Source organism: Mus pahari, chromosome 3 (assembly GCF_900095145.1).
Source record: "Mus pahari chromosome 3, PAHARI_EIJ_v1.1, whole genome shotgun sequence".
Lineage (NCBI taxonomy): Eukaryota > Metazoa > Chordata > Mammalia > Rodentia > Muridae > Mus > Mus pahari.
Genome location: NC_034592.1, coordinates 111,781,455 through 111,805,225, shown reverse-complemented (window position 1 = coordinate 111,805,225; position 23,771 = coordinate 111,781,455). Strand labels below are relative to the sequence as shown.

General features: G+C 42.2%; 1 protein-coding gene and 2 pseudogenes across 1 annotated transcript in view; 1 reads left to right on the top strand and 2 right to left on the bottom strand.

The window, feature by feature from the left end:
• The window catches only part of Anapc1 (anaphase promoting complex subunit 1), a 78,369-nt gene extending 67,493 nt beyond the window's left edge, over positions 1 to 10,876 (top strand). Inside the window, exons 43-47 of the mRNA XM_021192780.2 lie at positions 1,817 to 1,903; positions 2,461 to 2,556; positions 4,052 to 4,250; positions 6,055 to 6,189; positions 8,509 to 10,876. Of these exons, the coding sequence (XP_021048439.1) occupies positions 1,817 to 1,903; positions 2,461 to 2,556; positions 4,052 to 4,250; positions 6,055 to 6,189; positions 8,509 to 8,624 (633 nt within the window). The 3' untranslated portion in view covers positions 8,625 to 10,876. The remainder of the gene's footprint in view (positions 1 to 1,816; positions 1,904 to 2,460; positions 2,557 to 4,051; positions 4,251 to 6,054; positions 6,190 to 8,508) is intronic.
• Positions 10,877 to 14,402: 3,526 nt separating this feature from the next.
• On the bottom strand, positions 14,403 to 14,622 carry LOC110317582 (annotated as a pseudogene).
• Positions 14,623 to 18,232: 3,610 nt separating this feature from the next.
• Positions 18,233 to 20,522, bottom strand: LOC110318006 (annotated as a pseudogene).
• Between the last annotated feature and the right edge of the window lie 3,249 nt (positions 20,523 to 23,771).

The window sequence follows — 23,771 nt, the reverse complement described above, 5'->3', positions numbered from 1 at the left end:
TACTGTGAAAGGCTCAGTGCATATTCTGTGTTCTAGAATTCATTTCCGTCATTAAGAATGTGTTCTGTAGGGCTGGTGAGATGGCTCAGTGGGTAAGAGCACCCAACTGCTCTTCCGAAGGTCCGGAGTTCAAATCCCAGCAACCACATGGTGGCTCATAACCATCCATAACAAGATCTGACTCCCTCTTCTGGAGTGTCTGAAGACAGCTACAGTGTACTTACATATAATAAATAAATAAATATTTAAAAAAATAATTTAAAAAAGAATGTGTTCTGTAACACATTTAGCTTTAAACTTAGGAATTTAATCTCAGTTTTAAGAGTTCAGGGCCAGATGTGTGTTGAGGAGCCTTTGAGTACCTGGGTCTCAGGCCATAAGCAAAGATGTGTTAGCTCAGCAGCCAAGGGGCAGCCACAGATTTCCCTTTCTTTATTCATGAGTAAGAAGGTAACAGTTCATTGTAGTTCAACTTACGTCTCATCTGAATTGGTCAGTTGATGTTAATCCTTTCTCACAGTTATCAGGATGTAAATGTATAAAAGTTCCAGCCTTGATGTCAAGTGTGGATTGTTGCTGAAATATTTTGAAGGGTTGTTTTTTTGTTGTTTTTGTTTTTGGCTTAAGTTAGCACTATTTCTCTTTCTAAAAATTAAAGCCTATATGAAAAGCGAATCCAATTTATAGGTAAATTTGAGCTTAATTTTGAATATTAAAAGTATCTAAAAATTAAAGGACAGCTTAGTGTCTTGCCTTCTGGGAATTCAGAACTAAAATAGGAACCAAAACCGAAGTACTCCATTTTCAGTTTCGAATAGTAAGTGCTGTAATGAGAGTTTTTCCTACTAAATTTTTTTGTTTGTTTTTGCTTTGTTTTTTAGAGACAGGGTTTCTCTATGTAGCCCTGGCTGTCCTGAAATTCACTCTGTAGACCAGGCTGGCCTTGAATTCAGAAATCTGCCTTCCTCTGCCTCCCAAGTGCTGGGATTAAAGGTATGTGCCACCACTGCCTGGCTAAATTATTTTTTATTGTAGTAAAATACACAAAAAATAAATTTTTTTTATTTAGTACCATTGCTATTTATAAATATGAAATGTTTTTAAATATGTAGCTATCAGTAGAACAATTACAACTTGAAAACTTATAATTTTTCCTGTCCCTATTAACCCTAATTCCTCAACTAGCTCCAGGCAGCTGCCCCCTTTGTCTTTTTGTCTGTGTGACTCCAGTTCCTCTAAGGACCTCATACATGAAGGAGCATAGTAATTGTCCTGCTTTGGCAGCTCGCTTGAGTGAGCCTCTTCTTTCCTTACTCTCTTCCATAGAATTTGGGGTTTTGTTGTTGTTGTTTGTTTGTTTGTTTCCTGAGACAGGGTTTCTCTGCATAGCCCTGGCTGTCCTGGAACTTATTCTGTAGACCAAATTGGCCTCATACTCAGAGATCCACCTGCTTCTGTCTGAGTGCTGGATTAAAGGCGTGCACCACCAGTGCCTGGCGCTAAGTATTTGTACTTTTAAGCAGACTTTTTAGTTAGACAGTGAGTGAGGAAGGAAAGCCTTTTCTGGGTAGTTTATAGGAAAGAAGACATGTTTATTAATGACCTTTTGGTCAATCAACTTCATATTACCTTTGCAAAAGCTTGTAACTTCCTAACAGAACAGGATGACAAAGCTCTACCTTGTTTTGTTTTGTGGGACCGACCATTGTGCGAAAGGAGTATGTAGAGTTCTTATAACTGCAGGCCTCACGTTGTGAGCAGAAAGGGAAGTAATAGTTGGTTATCTCATTTAAAGTGGGCTTTGTTTTCTTTTTAGCCTGAAACAATTTCATCATTCACTTCTGATCCAGCACTTCTGTCATTTGCTGAATATTTCTGCAAGCCGACTGTGAGCATGGGTCCAGTAAGTATTATATTGTTTACTGGGCACCAGACTAAGACTTTGTTAGTTCTATCAATAGACAACCAAAGTCATCTGTAATATTTATGTCTGCCTTTGAGATTGATGACATCCCTTACATGTGTTAGAGATTGCTGATAAAACCTGTGCCTTCGGTTGCCACCAGCACATCTTCCTCTCCTGGGCCCCCTTGTGGATTTGCCTCGGGGAACTATTTATCTGGGTGTTGCTTACCCTCCATCTCTGTTGGTGTTATGCTGCCTTTCTGGATCCCACTCACAGCTGACTAAAGGCTTGTCTCTGGTGTATTCGCAGGTTTTTTGTTTTTTTTTCCCTAGATTGATCATTAATCTACCAGATCACATGCTGCTACCTCGCCATTCTTTTTAGGTTTGCATTGATGTTTTAACACTGTATGGACAATGACTTTCTAAAGAGATGAACTGTTTACACTGTTTACCATAGTTCAGAATGATCTAGTAATAGCTTACATGGTTGTTTCTTGACTTGATTTTGTGATATGCTTTGATGTGCTACAAAGTAATTGTGCTTTTCCATAGAAACAGGAGATTCTGGACCTCTTTTCTTCCATACTTTATGAGTGTGTTGCTCAGGAAACCCCAGAGATGTTGCCTGCCTACATAGCAATGGATCAGGTATGATTCCAAAATTATTTGCATTCTAATGCAATTGGTGGTGTACTTCAGATGACCTACTACACAGTGTGGGAAGTTCCCCATGTATTCAGTTTTCAGTTTCTTGTTTGCTTGTAGACATCAAGAAACTGTTTCCAGTTGAGAGCTCTATGCTGGACTTGGTGCTAGCAGCAGTGTTGTTTGGAAGGCTGCCTTCCTCTTGGGAGTCCCACATCCCTTTCCATCTTCTTCCCTTGGTTCAGGGAGGGAGAGATCATTTCCTTTCTTGATTTATTCTTCCTCTGTCATCTCTTACCTCCAATGAGTAGCAGGTGAGCCCTATGTGCCCTGGTGTTTGCTGGATAGGAACTTCCACCTTCTTGGCCAAGTCTGCAGGCAGTTTAGAACCAGGAGCTGGTGATTTAGGAAGATGGTGTTCATTTTGATTCTTTTGATAGTTTGTAAGTGCCTAACAGTGACATGCCTGAGAGCTTTCCTAAAGCATTGACCTCTTCAGGGTTGTTATTAATATAGTTTTCTCAGAGTTTCATAGTTTTCTCCCATGTTTACAGTTAAGCTTAGCCAGTAATTTTCTAACCTGGCTAAAATTAATCTGGGGAATCTTAAAATTCAGATCTTCAAATCCTGTTCCATACTTTCTAAGATGGAGTCTAGTGGGCAAGATCCAGAACCCATAGTTTAAAAAATTCTGCAGTAAATATGAAGAGTTTATAGATTGGCATTTGGGATTCTGTCTCAAGCCAAAGAACTAATCTTTGATGATAAAAATAATCTTGTGGATAGCTGAGTGGGAAAAACATTTCGTCAAGAAATAATTCTCCAGGCATGAAAATCACAGTATGTAAAGTAGTGTTCTACATTCCAGCAGAAGCACAGGGCCAGAATACAGTTACTGTGTGGCTCCATCTCTTCTCAGTTGCAGAGAGTGATCATGGTGCTGGGCTGGTGCTCTGCTTGCTGCCTCTCTTGGCATAGCAGCTAAGTTAGACTTCTTGGTTGCTGGTTAAATGTTCTCTTCTCTTTAAAAACGTTGGGTACCCTCACCCCTCCACCATCTACAACAGTCTCCATGAATGAATGTCTCCTCTGGAAGTAGCCATGGTTCCTTTATTGGTGATTCTTAACATAAGCGTGATCAATGATTAGGCCTCTGCCCCACAGGGATTCCTGGCTGTCCCTGCTATGTCACTGTACCCCAACTTCTTCCCCAGAGATTTATACCCCATTGTTTATGGTGTCTTCATTATTCAGGGTTGCTGAGCCAAGAATGATCTTGACCTTTGTTGCTTTTACTTGGAAGTTGCCCTCATGTTGAGGAAAGTGAGCCACACAGGAGAGGGCTTCTTAGTGTAGTCAACGGCACTTCAGTACCCCATGAATCTCCATAGCCTCTTGCTGATCTTGTCAGCCATATTGGGACGTACCCTGAAGACAACATGATTAGAACATCTTCCCATTTCATTAAACAGATTGTTCTTTCTCTTTCTTCACACAGGCTCTAAGAAGTCTTAAAAAGAGAGACATGTCAGACACATCTGATCTTTGGCAGATAAAGTTGATATTAGAGTTTTTCAGTTCACGAAGCCACCAGGATAGGCAGCATACCTATCCTAAGCGAGGGCTCTTTATAAACTCCGAGTTCTTACCTGTGGTGAAGTGCACTGTTGATGCTACCCTGGACCAGTGGCTACAAGGTATGGTGGTACTGTGGCCTTGTGCTTGAAGGGTAACTCAACTGAGGCTTTTCTATTCTTAACAGTTTCCACTGGCAAACAAGGTAAACCTGGGCATAATCTACAGCTTGACTTTTGAGGAGTCTGGTTGTGTACTTTAATAACTTTAAAATACATTTCCCTGCTCTCGGGAAGGGCATATTGTCTGAGTCAGTAATATCCTTGAGCATCCTGTAGCCCTGACTGCCAGGAGAAGTGCTGACTTGAGAAAGAAGGAAACTATCAGGTTACTCATGCTGACTCACATCACAGGAGGGATGGGACCGGGAGGATACGTTGTGTGTCACTTGTACCTGAGGTTGACTTTCTGCATTTAGTTCCTGGATCTTTATATTCCTTTCAGTTTATTCAAGTCCTTGCACCAAGTATCTGATGGTGACCTGCTTTCAGTACATACAAACCCTAGTCATGGTCCTACCAATTCTTGCTTCGGTATTTAAGCTGTCCCGCTGTGACACTGGGGAAATAAGTTTCTGACAAACAACCAGACTGTAAAGAAGTTTGTGAAAAGCAAATGAAGGACACTGCTATGCCAGCACTGTGTAACTTTGAAATGTTTTTGGTAGACATTTAAATCCCCCACCCTTTTGTGAAAATGTTATATAATAAATGTCTTTCCATTGGGTTTAGTATTTCAGCATGTGTAGAAGGCCTTGGCTATTGAGAAGTAGGCCATTGAGTCTCTGCAAATTCTCTGATGGCAAACATCTTAGAATGTAAAAACTATTTGGTAGTGACAAGCAGTCTTAGTCCTAGTTGGTTTGTGATTCTTCGGGACATTTGGTGAATTCAGTTTTCCAGACATCTTTATCTCTCTTATTTGTTCTCTCAAATTTTCTTTTTTGGTTCAAATGACTTATGTCTGTAACAGAAGATTGAACTGAACTGAAATAATGAAGCTAGTGGTAAGCTCAGATTACTGGAAGTACACAGTTAAGACAGGATTAAGAGACTCAACTTGTTGATTGCTGGACCTTCAACTTTTACCCCTGAAGTTCCATTTGCTATCCTCTGCTTGGTCACTTTGTCCCCTTGTACTAAAACAACCAACAGTTCCTTTCTTCCATATTTTCATGCCACTCAGAGAGAGAAAGGAGGTGCTTTTAGGAACCATGGCATGGAGACAGACATTCCTATCCCAGAAGTAAATGTGTTGAACATCTTGATTGTGACCCAAGCTGCATCTCAGACTATTCCTTAGCCCACTCCTTCTGTCACAGAGTATCTTCACAGAATGGCTTAGGTCACTTGTCCTCAGCTGACCACTGTGTCCAAGGATAAGACTGTCTTGGTTGTTCTAGGCTAGAATTCTCAAAGCATGGCTCCTGAGCAGTAGCAGTGCTTGCTTGCACTATGTTACATGTGCATTTTCCTGCTGTTACTCCAGATCTACCACACAGAACCATGACCTGCGTCAGACTTTCAGAAGTACCCTGATAAGAATTGCAAGTTGATCATCTCCTGTTAAGGATAAATAGATTCCAGTCCTGGCTTGAAATCAGTCTCCTTGAATATTACACTGGAAGAAAAGATTTGACAGTGGGCATCTGTTATTCTGTAATCACCTGTATTTGTGTGTATTTCCTCACTTCTTCAGCACACTAAACTAGGCAGCATCAGGCTACCCGGCGTTTGTACCTGTGCAGCACTGCCTGTTTGTGCCGGGGCTAAGCATGCACTTAATGAAAAGGTAATGAAAGTAATCATTCCCATCTTTCTCATCTCTGTTCCTGACCCATTCAACTCCTTTTGTGTCCTCTCACAGATGGAGGTGATGTGTGTGTGCATGCCTACCTTAGTGGGCAGCCTGTTGAGAAGTCTCAGCTAAACATGCTGGCCTGCTTCCTTGTCTACCACTCTGTGCCAGCACCACGACACTTGCCACCCATGGGATTGGAAGGTAACCCCATCTCAGCCTCTTCAGTATTTGTTCCTCACTAGTATCTAGTAAGGGAGAAACTCCTGTCAGTCCCCTTCTCTAATGCGGTACTCAGCTGTGTTCATGATTGTGTTTATTGAGAATGCTTTCTGAAAGGAGAACAGACCATATACTTTTACCTCCGAAAAGAGATGTTATTAGAGTAGGACTATCAAGTAAATGTGTATATTATTCCATGTATGAATGACATCTCTCTATATATTTAATTTATATGAATTGAACTCAAGGTCTTGGGCATGGTAGCCAAAACATTCTACCATTGGGCTGTATTTACAGAACTCACTTGATTTTTCTTATAACTTTGTAAGATTCCTTAGTTTTAAGAGGCTTATGTAATCACAGTCTCTGATACCCTAAAACTTCAAAGCTGTTGATTGAACGCTCTGTCCAGTATGGGGTCTGGCACTAAGGTTGTCTGTAAAACAACCTGATTTTGTCATGTCACATTTAAATTGCTACCCTTTAATTGAGAGTAAAGAAATATTTTTGAGAAGGAGAAGATGGTTCTGTTAATGTGCAATCACTTTTAGCTTAATGGCATTTTTTGTGTATGAAACCTCAGGGAAAAGAATGTAGTATAAACAGTCCTAGTTATGGCCATGAGGAATTGCTTATATTTTGTGGCCTTTCCCGTGAAAACAAATACAAAGGTTAGTCAAATGCATAAGATAGCAGTTAATGCTTTGGTGTTACCTTTTCTGGTTGGATTATTTGGGAGTTTCTCGGCTATGGTAGGGAAAGGGAACCCATGTATTGCCAGGAAGACTCCTTGAGTTGTGGGAGAGACATGAGGGTATAGAGAGACCAAGGGAGCCAGAGTTGCAAGATGTACCAGAGAGGAACTATGCAGAAAATACCAGGGGGAGCTTCTAGTTTTAGAAGTTTATGGCCAAAAAGTTGCATATAAAGGAATTCCCTGGAGGGAAGAGCTTGCAAGTGAACTAGAAAATAACCTGCCAGTTGTTTACTAGTGCCTGTCCAACTGCTTCTTAGAAGAATTCTTAGTAGAATTTAGGAGGGTATGGCCTCAGTCATAGGAAGTAAATTACCTCTGGACTATACCATGTTGTGGTCACACCTTTCAAATCTTAAAGGATCAACGTAAGTTGTGATCTATTATCATAACTGCAGGCATGTTTTCTTGAAATTTAACTGTACCCAGATCTAAGCCCAGTAGCTAAAGAACATGGAAGTACCCAGCAGTGAAAAGTAGGTGAAATTCAATATGTGGCATACAATAAAAACAGTCCCACCCCCTCCCCAGGTCATAGTAGCCCACACCTATAATTTAAGCATTTGGAAATCAGAAATTCTTTGGAGGGGGAAGAAGTTCAAGGCCATCCTTGGCTACAGAGTGAGGTAGGAGCTGGTCTTGGCCCATACAGGACCTTGTCTCAGGAAAAAATAACAACAGTAAACAACAGTAACAGCAGCTACTGTTTGCAGGCCCACAAACTGCCATGCTAATGCAGCCCCAGGCCTAGGCTGGTTAGATTTGTGCTGCCTCAAGGTGCTTCTGCATTCCTACTTGTTCATACTTTGTCATTCATACTTTGCCACAAGCCAAATAGCTGTCTCTTCCTGGATCCTGATGGGGCAAGATTCTTGTCCACTTTTCCCCCTCTATTTTCTTTCTTTGCTCCCCACCCTGTTCTTACTCAAATAAGAAAGTGAACACTGCAGAATGAGAAAAAGAAAAAGTAAACAAAACCAGCAGCCCGCATGCAGAGAACCGGGAAGGTGTAGAACCCGTGCTGCTGGGACTGTGGGGTGTGGAGGGAAGGATGAGGAAGCTGGAAAGACTCTTGGGTGATGCCCATGCTTCCCTCAGTGCCTGTGGGTCTAGATCTTTGGGTATCGTCTAAAACCCTGGATATCCAAGCCACACTCCAGTGAGTATGTGTAATCTGTGGGACCAAGAACAAGAGGCAGTAGAACAACTCTCAGTCTTCAGTCTGTTGAGGTTGTTTGTTTGTAAAAGATTGAACTCACAGATCAAAAATCAAGTATTAAAATCAGCTTTCAAAATCACTTATAGTAATTGAAGTTAATTGAATTTAATGTACACAAATAAGTTTTCACAGTGGTTATCCTAAAATACAGAATGGATAAATTTAAATTCTTTGTTTTAGGAAATTAAAAATTCAAGGTTTGCCACTGGGGTGCTTTTGTGTAGAAGGAAGGCTTCCTGGCTCAAGCGTGGTGTGCAGAGCTTGGGGGCGCTGTGTGGCTGAGGCTGTGGAGTGAGTGATGTAACCTTCTGCATCTCTGTCTCTTCAGGGAGCACAAGCTTTGCTGAACTCCTCTACAGGTTCAGACACCTGAAGATGCCAGTCCGAGCTTTGCTAAGACTGGCTCCTGTGCTGCTTGGGAATCCACAGCCGATGGTTATGTGACCACCTCTGCCGGGAAACCCACCCTAAAAATGACTGCGGCACAGAATCCTGATGGCAGCAAAGTGAAGGCAGCATTTTTTGTTTTGTGACCAATGGAACTCAGTTGCATACGCTTCACTGTGTTTAAAATCCATGTTGAAAGTATGACAGATAACGTCCACATGTCATATGATGTATAAAACATCAGTTAAAACTCAAATTTTGTAAATAAAAATTTTTGGTTTTCAAAACTATTGATGATTGCTTTGGACTTCAGATAGATGGACAGGCTGAGTTTTTAAGCCTTTGAACTTGAGTGGTTCAGGTTCTGTACTCAGAAGTGCAAGGCTTAAAAAGCCACATCGTGAAAGTGGACTTTCTGCTACCCCGGGAGAGTTTCTGTGTTGTCTGTTATGTAACAGTTATCTTCTCTACAATGAGTCTGTGCTTCCCGTGGTGGGCGATATCATTACTGCAAGCAGATTTGAATGAATGAAGAATTGCTCAGCATGGAGTACTGGACTATGCCCAAGCCCTGACCTTGGTGCAACTGTGCAGGCTGCAGCTCTTTGGAGGTAACCAAGGTTAAAGGACACTCTAAGGGTGAGTCTATTTGGTAGAATCCATGTCCTGTTCAGAAGAGTAAAAGAGATGATTTTCTCTCTGTACCATGTGAGAACTCATAGCGCAACTGCACACAAGCTAAGAAGATTCCCTTGTGAGGAACCAGTCAGTCTTGAGCTTCAGCACCTAGAAGTATAAGCGATAAATTCCTGATGCTTAAGCCATCTTGTCTGTGGTACTTGGTGTTTGCAGCCTGTGTAGGTTATGCATGACACCGATTCAAAATACTGAAAATACAGAATTACCCTCACAGAGGAATGTTAAGAAATATGGAAATCAGTCTATCTGAACTAAAGGTCTGGAAAGTGCTTTTGCATTCTCAGTTTCAGGACAGCTCATGCTGCCCAGTGTAACAGGAAGAACACTCCTTCCACTCCATTTCAACCTGTGCTCACAGCTTTCTCTCAGACCAGTGGGACTGTAAACAAGTAGGAACTGCAGAATGCCTACTCCCTAACTTCCCGCTTGTTTCTGAAAGAGCCAATAGAAATTGCTCCATTGGGATTTGGTAATGTCCATCTGCCTGCCTGCCTGTAGCAAGGTAATTTGTGGCTGACTTTGAGGGGAAAATGTGCTTTCCTTCACTCTCAAATTAAGGATTGCAATTAAATGGCAGTTGGTGATGAACATTCAATTTGCATCAATATTGAATCTACTGTCCAAGTTATTTTTCACTCTCAATTGTTAATGGTTGCCATGGGAGGACTTGAAAGAGCGAACTTAATTCAGTGGAAACAGCATTGGTGGGCCTGTTGGTCAGCTGGACGGCTACCAAGAAGAGATTCTAGTGCTCTTCAATCAGCATGTTAGGATCATCACATAAACTATTATATTTACTAGTCTCCAAACCATGCTGTGGGAACCAGTCTTACCATACACAGCAGCCAGTCTCCTGGGAACCACATCAAGGGAAGAGCCAGAGAAACACCTGAAGTGTTCTAGTATCAAAAGTGGCACTTGTGACGACAAGGGAAGGCTGATTACACAGGACGTTGCTTCACCTCCGATACATGTGGAATGGAGACACAAGGTGCAGCTGCTTTGAGTGTAGGTACTGTCCAGCAGACAGACAATTGAGCAGTGTGCTCAGATTCTTTCTCCAAAGGGTACTGACATCTGTCCTCCTCCCTCAAGGTCTAATGTGGGAGTGAAGGAAAACTTGAGCTCAGATGCCAAACTTCAGCTACACTACTCCATCATAGTCCCCCACATTCTGGGCTCTACCGTATCTGCTACACCCAACCCTGCTCTGGTCTGGTGCTGTCTACATGGATTATGAATCCAAGAGAATCAGAAAAAAACTCCTCAATGTGAACTGGAAGGTCTTAGAGTTGGCAGAGCTTATGAACATGTTGAAAGCAGCCAAGCATCTTTGCAATCACATGGGCTTTTGTGTGTTTTCTTGATGTTTCTCCCATTGATTTAGTCTATCAGTATTGTTGACTTAGTCTATCACTATTGGTCACATTATATAGAGCATTTTGTTTAAGCTTTTGTCTTTTTAGCTAAAAACACTTCTTTGGTAAACTTTTAATACTGCAATCTTCTTCCTTTAGAATATTTTGGAGTGTACTTTTAAGACTTTTTTCTTGAAACATTCATATCAGAATTTTAAAACAGGAACTTTATAATAAATTTAGTAAGATTTATAAGCACCTGCCAGATCTTAATTCCTGTTCTTTTATACTCCAATGTTTAGCTGAGCTGTTAGCTTTTCTCTGTAGCTAATGGATGTCTCAAGTCTCTGCCTTGTGAGGCTGCAGACCATATGTTTTAAGAACTCAAGACATGTTGGGTCATGATGTCATGGTCACCTCATAGGTGGAGGGTGGGTACCTAAAACAAGGACAAAAGCCAGCAGCTAGTATTACATGGTAATTTTCTTCTGATTGAAATGTCCTTCCAGGAAGAAGGGGAGTGGAGGCCCAAGACACTAAACAAGCATCATGTGTCTTAGGAAGCTGAAGCTTTAGAGCCACAAAGTGCTTTCCCTAGGTTGTAGAAATGGAACTGTATGGGAACAGGACAGAATGGAACAGGTTGACTTACCAGCAGAGCTCCCCAGAAAAGGCCTGGATGCCTGGGAGAGGAGATTCCCTGACTAGTCAAGCAGCCTGCAAGTTGTGTAGAGTTGTTACCCATGATGATGTGGGCTTTGGTGATATAGCTGCTTTTGAGTTGTTCTTGCTCCTGGAACAACACAAACCCCTATCCTTACAAGTGACCCCAATAAACTCATTATATTGCTAAGTTGGACTTTAGCAATGTCATTACTTTGGTATGCCAGTGATTCTCTGATGTTTGGGTGCATGTGTGTATAGAGAAAACCTCCTGTGTACTGTATGAATGCAGTACCTGTCAGCTAAAAGCTGATTTGCCTGTAGCTGAAGCAGGAAATAGAAGGTGGGACATCTGATAGGCATAAGGATTCTAGGTTGGAGGTAGGCTGGGAGGAGCAGACCCACAGAAAGAAGATGGTTGTATATAGGTTATTTGGGAGCTTGGGGTCAGGAGGAAAATTTGGTTTTTACAGATGATACTCAACATATAAGGCAACAAATCCAAACCTTTTCATTTCATACTAAACATATTAGACAAAGTCCTGGATGGATGGTGGAGAACAAATGGCCCCACTGTGCTACAGAGCATTTGATTGAGGCTGGTGAGCATGCAGTGTCTCAGATCAAAAGAGCTAGCCTGTCTGCTGCTGCTGCTGAAAGAGACAAAGGAGCACTTTTAAGGTTACAACACTGGCTAAACTTTGACACACGTTTCTGTCGGCCAAAGAAGACCTCCCCCTCACTGCAGCTGGCGGGGACCTGCCTGGGAAACACCTGCAACAGACCACAGGGACAGGGGCCAGTCATCCAGATCATGCAACCAGAATTCAGGGGTTTAAAAAACAGCCCTCGGTAAAACCCTGAGGGCATAAGGCACAATTTACCCCACCTTTCTAGAGTGGGGAAAGGTCAACAACATATATCTGTGCAAATACACACTGCACCCACAAGAGCCCAGGACTGCTGGGGCCCAGAGAGAAAGAGATTCACTCTTCCCTGTAAACATAGGCGCAAGAACCACTACAGTCCTGAGCTGAACAGCAGAGGGAGACAAAGGAATCTGAGCACACTGAAACTCGAGAAAGGTAAAAAAATGTATCTTAAAACTAAAAAGGGGGGCTGGTGAGATGGCTCCGGTTAAGAGCACTGACTGCTCTTCTGAAGGTCCTGAGTTCGAATCCCACCAACCACATGGCCGCTCACAACCATCTGTAACGAGATCTGACACCCTCTTCTGGAGTGTCTGAAGACAGCTACAGTGTACTTACTAAAAAGGAATTGGATATTAAAATTCGCATATACATATAAGTAAAAAAATATGATAAGTTTAAAGATACCGGCATATAAAGATGAGAGACACCATAACAGGTTTTGGAGTTTGTCTAATGCTCTTTAAAATGATTCCAACGTAGAAATAGAAGAGAGAAGAGAACATATTACTTATTATGACATCACATTAACAATCCTCAATTTTAACTTTAATAATTGTATTGACTTTTCCTTAAATGCTTGGGACAAGGTTGAACAACAGGGACGATCTGAATCATTTACAAAGATAACCCAGGGTTCAAATGAACCTTTCACTGACTTTTTTTTTTTTTTTTTTTTTTTTACAATGATTAACTATAGCTCTGAGTACAGTGGTGACAGATCCAAATGCTAGAGAAAGTTTAATTGAATCTCTAGCTTTTGAGAATGCTAATGCTGAATGGAATAAAACTTTATGAATGGAGTAAAACTATTCCAGACATAGAAGTAAATGCTCACAGTTGGGTTATAGTTAGGCAAACAATTACAGGAGGTTTAAAAACAAAATGCCCGTTGTAAAAGACCATGTCATTCCCTAAAGGACTGAACAAACAGTCCTTAAGGATAATTTTTTCTATAATAGTAATAGTTCAGGGGAAAGGTTTCCTGTAAAGTGTAGATGATGTTGAAGGAAGAGTCATGTGGCTCATGAATGTAGGTCATCTAAGGATAGCCAAGGCAATTTCTTACTTTCAGAAAACTAAGAGGCTTTGCTCAAGGCCCAGCAAAAGACATGAGCCATTCATTTCCTGTCCACCAAGGAAAGATTATTCTGGAAAAAACAATTATATCATTCAAAGTTTCATAAGACAAACAGCTGCTCAAGACTTAAACCACTTAATGGAGATAGAGCAGTTCCTAAGGAAACGAGATTCTAAAGATGCCAACAAAACAAATACTCCCCCCCCCCCGCCATGTTTTGGCAAACTGCTATATAAGATAGGAGCCCAAAGTTAAAATTACCATTAGATGCCATTGAGATTGAAGAATTAGTACTGAAGTAGATGTAAACATTTTCCCAAGATTCCTGGAATTCAGCTTGGGTACTTCAAAAAGTTTCTACACAGCCTCTAGGGATTGGGACATTGTCTCAGGTAAAACAAAGTATAAAATAGATTAAATGTATAGGATCAGAAGGTCAAATAGAAAGGTTAAAGCAATATGTGTCAGATATAGCTGTGAAGTTATGGGGAAGAGATTTATTGCAGCAATGGGAAATACTGATTAACTTTGCTCCAAATGTAAAGACAGGCTGTGAGGGAGGAGTTATTTCTGGTAAAGAGATTAAAAGATGTTATTGAAGACAGTTACTGAATATCCAAGCTGTCCATAAGCAGGATACAATAGAGGCTGACTCTTCAACTTTGTTTGAGGAAGCCAGCTGCCCTACCACTAAACTGGCAAACCTATTAGGATAGAACAATGGCTTATGACACAAGGAAAGTTACAGGCACTAGAACAGCTAGTCCACGAGCAGCTGAAGGCTCAACATACAGAAGAGCCCACCAGCCCTTGGGATTCTCAGGTATTTGTCATTTAAAAGAAATCTGGTAAATGGAAGATGTTGACAAATCTGAGAGCAATTAAGAAAATCACTCATTATACCTGGAATTCCATTACCTTTCTTGTTACCTAAGGAATGGCCTATTATAGTGATTGATTTTTTTATTTTGAAATTATTTTAATTGAGGAATAGAAAACTCTTTGGAAAGAGGAAAGAAACAAAGCACGAAGCATCCAGGCAATGGTTTACTTTATGAGCTTGTCACCCCTTCATTGGTTCACTTGTCCCATGATGAGAAAGGGCTCAGCCACCCACAATAATGTTATTAATAGGGATATGGATCAGTTTCACAAAGAAACCAATGAACCCCATGATAGCAAATCCTATAGCTATAGCTGTGGCTATGGCAATCTTCTGGAATTTTTTTGTTGTTGTTGGGTTTGGTGTATCTTTTAACCAGCTGAATTGAGTCCTTTACAAACTGCCAGCTTGGCTCTACAAACTGCATCATTACCTGATCCATATTTGTGGGATGGTGGTTTGATAGCTTAAAGACACGTAGCTTAGGAGAGAACTGAGCTCCATAGTGATTGGTTTTAAAGATTGCTTTTTCACAATCTCTTTACATGAACATGATAGGGGAAGGTTTGCTTTCTCAGCACCTACTTTTAATAGTTGTCCAATAAAAAGGTATCATTGGCGAGCCTTTGGAAAACCACAGGAATGTTAAATAGCCCTACTTGATGCCAATACTTTGCAGTACAGCAATCATTTGAAATAGTTCATAAGCAGTTTCCTCAGTCCATAATTTACCATTATATGGATGATATTTTGCTGGCTGATTCAAAGAGAGATACCTTAGAAAATATGTTTGATGAATTAAAGAGAGAATTTTGCCTTGTTGGGGATTACAAACTGCTACTGAAAAAAAATACAAAGAGGAGATTCTATTAATTTTCTAGGACTTAAGTCTATAAAGGATTCAACCACAAAAAATACAAACCAGGAGAGACCAATTAAGAACTCTTAATGATTTTCAGAAATTGCTGAGATACTAACTGACTATGGCCTACAATTGGATTCACTACTTAAGAGCTAAGTAATTTATTTCAAACCTTATAAGGTAATAAAGACTTAAATAATCAAAGAAAATTGTCAGCTGAAAAGAAATTGGTTCTAGTAGAAAAGAAACTATAGGCTAGACATATAGATTGTATTGATCCAAAGATGGCTTGTATTTTAGTTATCTTGCCTTCTAATCATTCTCCCACAGGAATTCTTATGCAAAGTGAAGATTATATCGTAGAATAAATATTCTTAGCACACAGAGTAAAAAAAAACTTAAAAACATATATAGAAATGGTTTCTAAATTGATTCTGAAAGGTAAAACGAGGCTCATCAGTTAGCAGGAATAGACCCAGCAGAAATTGTGATTCCTTTACTGATGCTGGGATTGCCTCGTTATGGGCAGAAAATGAACGTTGGCAAAGAGCTTGCAGTAACTTGGGGGGAGGTAATAACAACAAAACTCCAAGCAACTTTAGTTTATAAAGAAAACTAATCGGATTCTCCCTTGTGTAGTAAAAAGGACTCCAATCTCTGGAGCCCTATATTTTATACTGATGATGTGAACATGTAGACAATAAGCATCAGAGGACCAACTTGATTCTTGAATTATGTTTACAAATTTTTTAAAATGTGTGTGTGAAGGTACATGTGTACCACAGAACTCCCACTTGTTTGTGTGTTTGAGTGCTTTGAATGTATGTCCATGTACCACACGCTTGCAGTGCCCCCAGAAGTCAGAAGAGGGCATCGGATCCCCTGGAACTATATTGACAGATTGTTGTGTGCTTGTAAATGCTAGGGATTGAACTCAGTTTCTCTGCAAGAACAGGCAATTCTCATAATGGCATCTCTCCAAATCCAAGAGGAAAACTTTTGAGAGTGGGCCTTTACCTTCCTTCTTGTTGGGGTATGGTCTCTCTTGTTTCTGTTGTGTAGCATACTCTAGGGATCAGATTCACATCAGGCTTGCATGTCAATTGTTCGCCCCCTCTCCGCCCCCCTGCTGGCTTCATTGAATTACCCTGTAGTGCCTGGCTTTCCTCAAGTATAGTATTTATTTATTTTTTTTTTATTTTAAGTTTCTATTTGATCTGCTTTCTTTGCTTTTTTGATACCTATCGGATGCTTTGCACTTAGGATGGCTCCACTTCTTCAGGCCCTCTTTCCTGTCTCTTGTCTTCCAACCTTTTGTTCTCAGTGTTGGCGGTGCCCTCACCCTTGCCTTCTTTATCTCTTCCTCCTCCGGGGTCCTGCTTGTTAAGTCATTAGGGCGTGCAAGTTGCATATTAAGTCATTTCTGTTTCTACTTTGGTTTCAGCCTCACATCTCTACACTATAATGCCCAGTACCTCAGGGCTTCCTCTCAAATTTCCCCTCAAATTCCTTCATTGGATAATTTGGAAGACTGCAGAAAGAGCTCTGAAGACAGTTTCCTCAGGAATGTCAGCTCAGAAAGCCCTCCATCTCCTTGATGTAAATGTCTCCATGCCTCCAGCCTGAGTTGTTCTCTTCCCATCTCAGTTGTCTCTTCCTAGTGCACCTGCTGCCCCCCTGCCCCCACCATCTCTTTACCTTCTTCCTCAGTTGTCTAGGACTCTCAAGCTTTCCCCTATAACCTTCCTCTTCCTTTCCTTGCTCTCCAAAGGTACAGCTGTCCTTGAGTGTCCTTCCAAATTGCTCTGAGACCTTGCCCTGGATACTCAGGGGACAGGGACCTTTGTAGGGTACCCATTTGAAGGCAGAGAACAGTGATTCCTTGGCTGAGGGCTGCTTGTTCTCTGGACTTTCCATCTTACATCCTGAGGAGGGCTGGAGGTGAGTTGCTACCATTGCATAGATACTGGATCCCAGGCATAAGACAATGTCTTCTTAACAGGCAAGGAGTTAGCAAGGGTAGGCAAGAACTAGACAAAAGAAAAGTGCAAGGAAACTCTTAAACATCACACACATGCTACATGGAAGAAAAGAACTGTGGAGATCAGTAGTCACTCACCTGTCTATGAAGGACAAAACCCTAGGGGCCCTGAATACTATAGCATTTGGAATTTTAAGATTCCCAATGTGGTTGTTTTTGGCATTCCCATAAAACCCCCAGTGGTTAATCTTTGTCTAACTAGCTCACTGTTGAAGACAAGGTTCCTGCTTTCCTCTCTCTCTTCTTTAATTGTCCAGGGTCAAACTAGACTGACACACCCTGCAATAGACAGGATATCTAGTGGCTTGTTTTAGCATAGCCATATGCCTAGACAAAGACTCTTGAACATTTCACTAGAGTTCTCTCTCCACTTCAGGTAAATCCAAATAAAAAGGGAAATTTCAACCAAAGAGAGTGTGCTTTGGAGTGTGATGACACACAGCATTGTTCCTGTGCTATATAGCAGTTGTCTTTCTCACAGAATTCCCTGCCCGTTCATTCTATTTTGCTCCTTGCAATCTCACTGTTTTCAGAGACTAGCAATGTCAGGACTTCATTTGCCCATGGAAATGTGTGACTTAATCATGTCCTTCACAGAACCTCTTTCATGTGGCAGCAAAACATACAGAACCCAGGAGCAGAGGTTGGAATTTCTCTTCTTTTCTCCCAGGAACCACACAATGAAGAGTCTCTTTTCCAGAGTGGATTCCTCCAGTGTTTTTACCAAGGCATATTTTTAAATGTCACCTGAGCTCAAATTGAATTTGTTACCTAGAAACATGTTTCTGCAAGTTAAAAACAAAACATCACACACACACACACACACACACACACACACACACACACACCAAAAAAGGACATGCAAATTGAAACTTTGTGCCATGGACTACATGGTCCTGTGATACAATCCAGCTGGAGAATTGGGGTTTATACACTTTCTGTACCTTAGTAGGGCTCATGTGCTCTCACCTGAGAGGAAACTCCAAGATGGGAGCTAGCACAGCTTCCTCCCATGTCTACACAGCATAGAACTCCTCCCATGTCTACACAGCATAGAATACTGCTTCTGGGACCCAGAGGACAGAGATAGCCCACATCTATGCAGCTCCCTGCTCCATGACTGTGCTGATGATCCCCAGGCCTGGGAACCTAAGGGGTGCCCTGGCACACCTGGCTCCAGACCCAGTGCTGTGGGTTCTGGTTCTGGATCTGAGAGGGAAATTAGATGAGTCCAGGAGGATGAACCCATTCTTGCTCTTCCCTGGGCAGGACCCTTTCTACCCACTCCCCTAGCTGAACCCTGGCAGACCTCTACACACTGCTCTGGTGTGACCCAGGAAGACCTTGGAAGAACTCTTCTGCAGCCTCAGGAAGTCCTTGTACAAGTCTTGCCAGGTGTCTCTGCCCAGCAAGACTAGAAAGATACTCCCCTTAGGTATGGAGTTATCCTCTTCCATTCACAGGCAATGTAGCTGCCACAAAGAGTGGGGAAGTGCATGTCCCTAACCATAACCCCTAGACCAAGACAGGGCAGTTGAGAGAAGTTACAGAGGGGGAAGGACAAATCTAAGATGAGGTAGGTATAGGGAAGCTGTACCTTCAGAGTAACCAGAGCCTACAGGGATCCCGAGGCATTCTCAACACTAGGTTCATGTGCCCAAGTGGTGCTCAGCCTAGGGAAAGGGAAGTCGTCCTTCGCAGTGCCATCTTCCTTCAGGTATCTCAGTCTGTAGAGGGCTACTGGTGATTACTGGCATGTCCATGGCCTCAAGTCCTGTCTCCCCTTACCACCTGGCCACTGGAAGATTTCAGGTGTGTGTGGAGTCACCACTTGACACACAGAATGATCCTGATGGACTGATGGAAGCTAAGTTGGGGTTTGGACAGATTGAGAGCTGGTCCTCAGGAGATGCTCACAGGACCAGGAAGAAGTAGATCCTGCTGTAGGGATGTCCAGGCAGTCCGAATAAGCCAAAGTATTCCATCACCATGGACAGCATGTACTGTGAGCAGACTGCTCATAAGGGGTGGAAAATGGACAGTGGATATGGAAAAAAATATCTCAATGGACCCTGGGACCTTCCCTATCCCTTTGCCATGTCATCAATTTCACACATAAGAGACTTACTGAGGTCTAGAAGCCTGCTGGCTGTGAGGAAGGAGTTCAGGAACAATAAAGATGGGCAGTGTGACCTCCCAGGAGGCCCATTACTGGACATTTCCTTTTCTCCTGTCTCTAGGAATTACTCCTTAGGCCCGTCCTCCCACTCTGGTATTGCAGGTGCCTCTCAGTCACCTTGAGGAAAATATCAGCTGCCAGGATGAAACTCTGGATAAACAAGAAGAAAATCCCATTTACTGCCCCCCAAAGACCACGAAGCCTTCTACAGGCTACATAAAGGAAGGAGAGCAAGGGGAACTGAAGGAGCTCAGTGGTCACATGAGGGCTTTCCTCTCCATGGATTCTTTGGCAGGTCAGAGTGGCAGCTGTTTCTGGGGTGAAGCAACCGCCTCCCTGCAGGAGGCCCTCAGCCCAGGACCACAAACCATGCTTGCTTCTCTCATTGGCACACACATGTTGGGTGTTAAATCTGTTAAGTGTCATTGTTGTAGATCCTTTAATGTGGTAAATGGTGGGATTTGATCTGTTTCTCTGTGGTTCCCAATGTTTAATATATTTTCCTCAACTTAAGAACCTGGCTTTTGTCCTTTTGACTCTATGCTACCACATTCTGTCAGTTCACCACATGACCGTGCATGGCTCCTCTCTCTCTTTTCTGTCCGATGCTCCAGCAGGGATGGAGTCTTCTTGGCCCACTGCTCACAGTATCCTCCCCGAACTGCTTGCTTGCATCTTCTCACTGCCTTCATTAGTGACTGTTTTCCTCTGCACAGGAGCTCCTTGCTCTAGAGTTGTTCTGGAAGCATAGACTTTATGCAAAGACTGGAGAAGTAGGAACCTTTATAGTCTTCACCACTTGTCTTCAACTCTGTGACTGGGGGGAGCAGTGAATGGGTCTGCCTGTGGAGAGGTGGCTGGCTGTAATTTGTCAGCCTATTGACACACAAAGGGAGACACCTTGCACCTTGCAGAGCTGGTGGTCCTTGCATCTGTGCCATCTGGGTTTATTCTGAAGCCTGGAGGAAGGTTCCTCAGTTTTGAGAGCCAGCCCTAGGCGTTTCCCCAGCTCACAAACACACCAAGAAGCCTAGAGAAGGCTTCTTGGTCCTCAGGGCAGTAACTGGGATGTCTCTCCTTGTTTATCCAGAGTTTCACTCCCAGTGTATGCTCCACAGTCCACATGCTCCCCTTCTGCCTCCTGGAGAACTTCAGCTCAGAAGAAGCCCCAGTGAAAGCCTGCAGGCCACTCTCCTGGAAAGCTGCAGAAACAACCTGACAGTAAGTAACTTCCTGGCCACTACTCTGAAATGTAGACATCACCTCCTGGGGACAAGGTGACTAGAAGTCACTCAGCTGTCACTGGGCCTTCAAGGACAAGGGAGTTCAGGGGTGACAGACTATGCCTACCTCCCTTGACACCTACCAACTTGCTTTGCCTCTGGCCCCTCTTCCTCTTGGTTCTCTCCTCAGGCGCAGCCTGTGCAGAGGCATCACTAGAGCTGACCTGAGGAGTTGCATTCTGAAGGCACTGATTGAAAGGAGCAGCATGGACTCAGAAGCCCCGAGACCAAGTTCTCAGCACAAAGGAGATCTATTTTTCCCATAGGGACAGAAAGGGCAGAGAATAAGAGACAAATACAAGAGATAGAGGATGAGAGAGAAGGGGAAGGGAACAAGGGAGAGGGAGGAGGGGTATTTGTCCCAGGGGGAGAAAGGATTGCCTCTGGATAGAGAGGAGACAGAGGTGGCCCACAGGGAAATGAGTTTATAAAGGTAAAAAGGGAAAGCCCATGTCAGGATGAGGTGTTTCATTTTAACAATACATGTTAATTAGGTGAGCCAAAGGTGGCTTTTGATTGCCGGACTTCAATACTTTGATATCTGGGCATTGGTAGTCAGCCTCAGGAGAAGGAAGTGGCAAAGTAAGGGGATAGACCTTGGGAGTTAGCTTTAGGAATGTAACCTAATGGTTTTTAGCAAGGCAGAGGGAATGGGGGAGAAGGACAAGGCTTGCCAGAGCCACGTTCACTCCCCACACTCGAGCTGGCCAGAGTCTCTTCACTGATGACATGCCATTCCACCAGAACCAGCTCTCTGGTTTATTGAAGAAACCCACTCCCGGAACAGGCTACGGGCAGCAGAGGTAAAGGTGGCATCTCCTTTAACCCTCAAGCAATCTTTTCTCAGCCCCATAAAACTTTTGTATTTTGCCGTAAAGATTCACATGCATTTGTAAGAAGTGACCCAGAGAGCTTATCCATCCTTTCTCTGTATTCTCCATTTTGGACACTTCTATAACCAGAGCACACTGTTCCTGAAGAAATGAAGATTTCATTGCTGTGTCTGTACTTCCAGAGTGAGGATTGGTGGGATTCCAAGTCCTGAGCATGAGTCAGGACCTCACCACGATGGCCTCAGGTGGCAGGGCTAGTCATACCACGCTCACATGTCAAGTTCCACCTCTCTTCATGACGCTCAAACTGTTTCTCCTCTCCTATCTCTCCACTACATACTTACACATCATAGTGACTCCCCCTGCCCATAGTGGCAGGGCAGGTAGGGTGGGCAGGCCTTGCGTGTCTTCTGCCCACCCACGCTGCCTGAGGGCAGGTGATCCTTTTTGTTTTTTCTCTCTTCTCTCTTCTCTCTCTCCTCTCTCTCTCTCTCTCTCTCTCTCTCTCTCTCTTAGATTCTCCAATTTGATAGAATATAACATTTTTTGTCTCTTCACTTGACCTTTTCTGTCTAGAGCTCTGTAGCATCTCGAGCTCACAGTCATTGTTGCCCTTCTTTCCTGGGCTAATGGAATTATTTGGGAACTCTTCACCTACGTCTGTATCCTGAAATATTTTCCCTGATTTTACCCCTGACAGTTTCACAGTTTCAGGTCTTATGTTACAGATTTGGAGTTGACTCTGGTGCCGGGTGAAACATAAGGCTCTTGTCTCATTCTTCCTTGTGTAGTTGACTGGTTTCCCAGCTCCATCTGTTCATGTGTCTGTCTTTTCTCCCATGTGTCTTTTTGGCATATGGGTCAGAAATACAGAGGCTGGAGGTGTCCTTTCACCTTGGCCTTCATTTCATCATCCTGCATGCTTTGTGCAGGGCCAAGCTAGTTTTATTGCCACAGGCCCGAAGAAGAAGATAGAATTCAGGCACAGTGATAACGTCTGGTATTATTATTATTATTATTATTTTTTTTTTTATTATTTTGGTTTTTCGAGACAGGGTTTCTCTGTATAGCCCTGGCTGTCCTGGAACTCACTTTGTAGACCAGGCTGACCTCAAACTCAGAAATTTGCCTGCCTCTGCCTCCCGAGTGCTGGGATTAAAGGTGTGTGCCACCACGCCCGGCTTGGTCTTATTTTTAATAACACTAGTTTTAGATTGTTGCATGTGTACGAATGGATGTGGTTTAATGCCCAGATGCCTCCTGATTCCCAGGACCTTAGATGCTAAGAGTCTTCTGCCTGCATGTCCTTCAGGTCTCTGGTGGCGGTCTGAACTTGGCTTCTTTCCCTTGCAATCCAGAGGTACATCCTACTCATCTTGGGGTGTCAGCTCCCCCTTCCTCAGACCTTGGCTTTAGCACCTCAGAAACACTTTGGTATCTCTCAAACAGTAAAGAGTTGAATTTTGCTTTGTGAACTACTCAGAGTCTTCTTTAGCAATAATTCATTTTTATTGATACAAACAATGTTGGAACACAAATAATATAAACCATATAGTGTTATAACCAGACATTACAGCCAAAATAATATAACCAAGACAGTATTACTGAAATATTATAATAAAATTTTAAGATGAAAATAATATAACCTTAGTATGTAATATAACTTAATATGTAATGTAATAATGTAATTTAAATATAACCAAAATATTATAATGAAAATAACCTAATAAAAATAACATAGCCAGAACATTACAATCAAAATATAAACAATTATACCAAAATAGTATAACAAAAATAATGTAAGCAAAATAACATATACTAAATACTATAATAAAATAATATAACAAAATTATGGCTCAAATAATATAATGAAAATAACAGACATATAATAGAAACATTATAAGCAAGATGATTAAACCAAATACTACCAAAATATTATAAAACACCAATTATAACCAAAACCAAAATTTTATAATGAAACAAATGTAGCCATAGTATAGTAAAAAATAAAATTATAAGCAAAAGTATGATCAATTTATAAGCAATTATAACAAAATAAGAGTTAAAGTGTAGCCAAAACAATATAACCAAGATAATGTGAACAGTGCCAGCTGTGTCCCACCCTTCTGTCTTTGTCTTTTGTTTTAAATCCTGTCTACCTTGCACTTGTCAAGACTGTAAGCACCACTGTGACCCCAGGACTACCCCTAATCATCCTCTGTGAGGCCATCTCTCCTCTCTTCAGCTTTCACCATTTTGTTCCCGGTGTTGGAAACCCATCCTCTCATGTCTTCCTCACCCACTTTTGAGTCTTGACTCTTACTTGCAAGTTGTGTTGTTCCCCAGTGGTAGTATCCTGCACTTTCATGTGATCCCCTTTTTCTACCCTACTT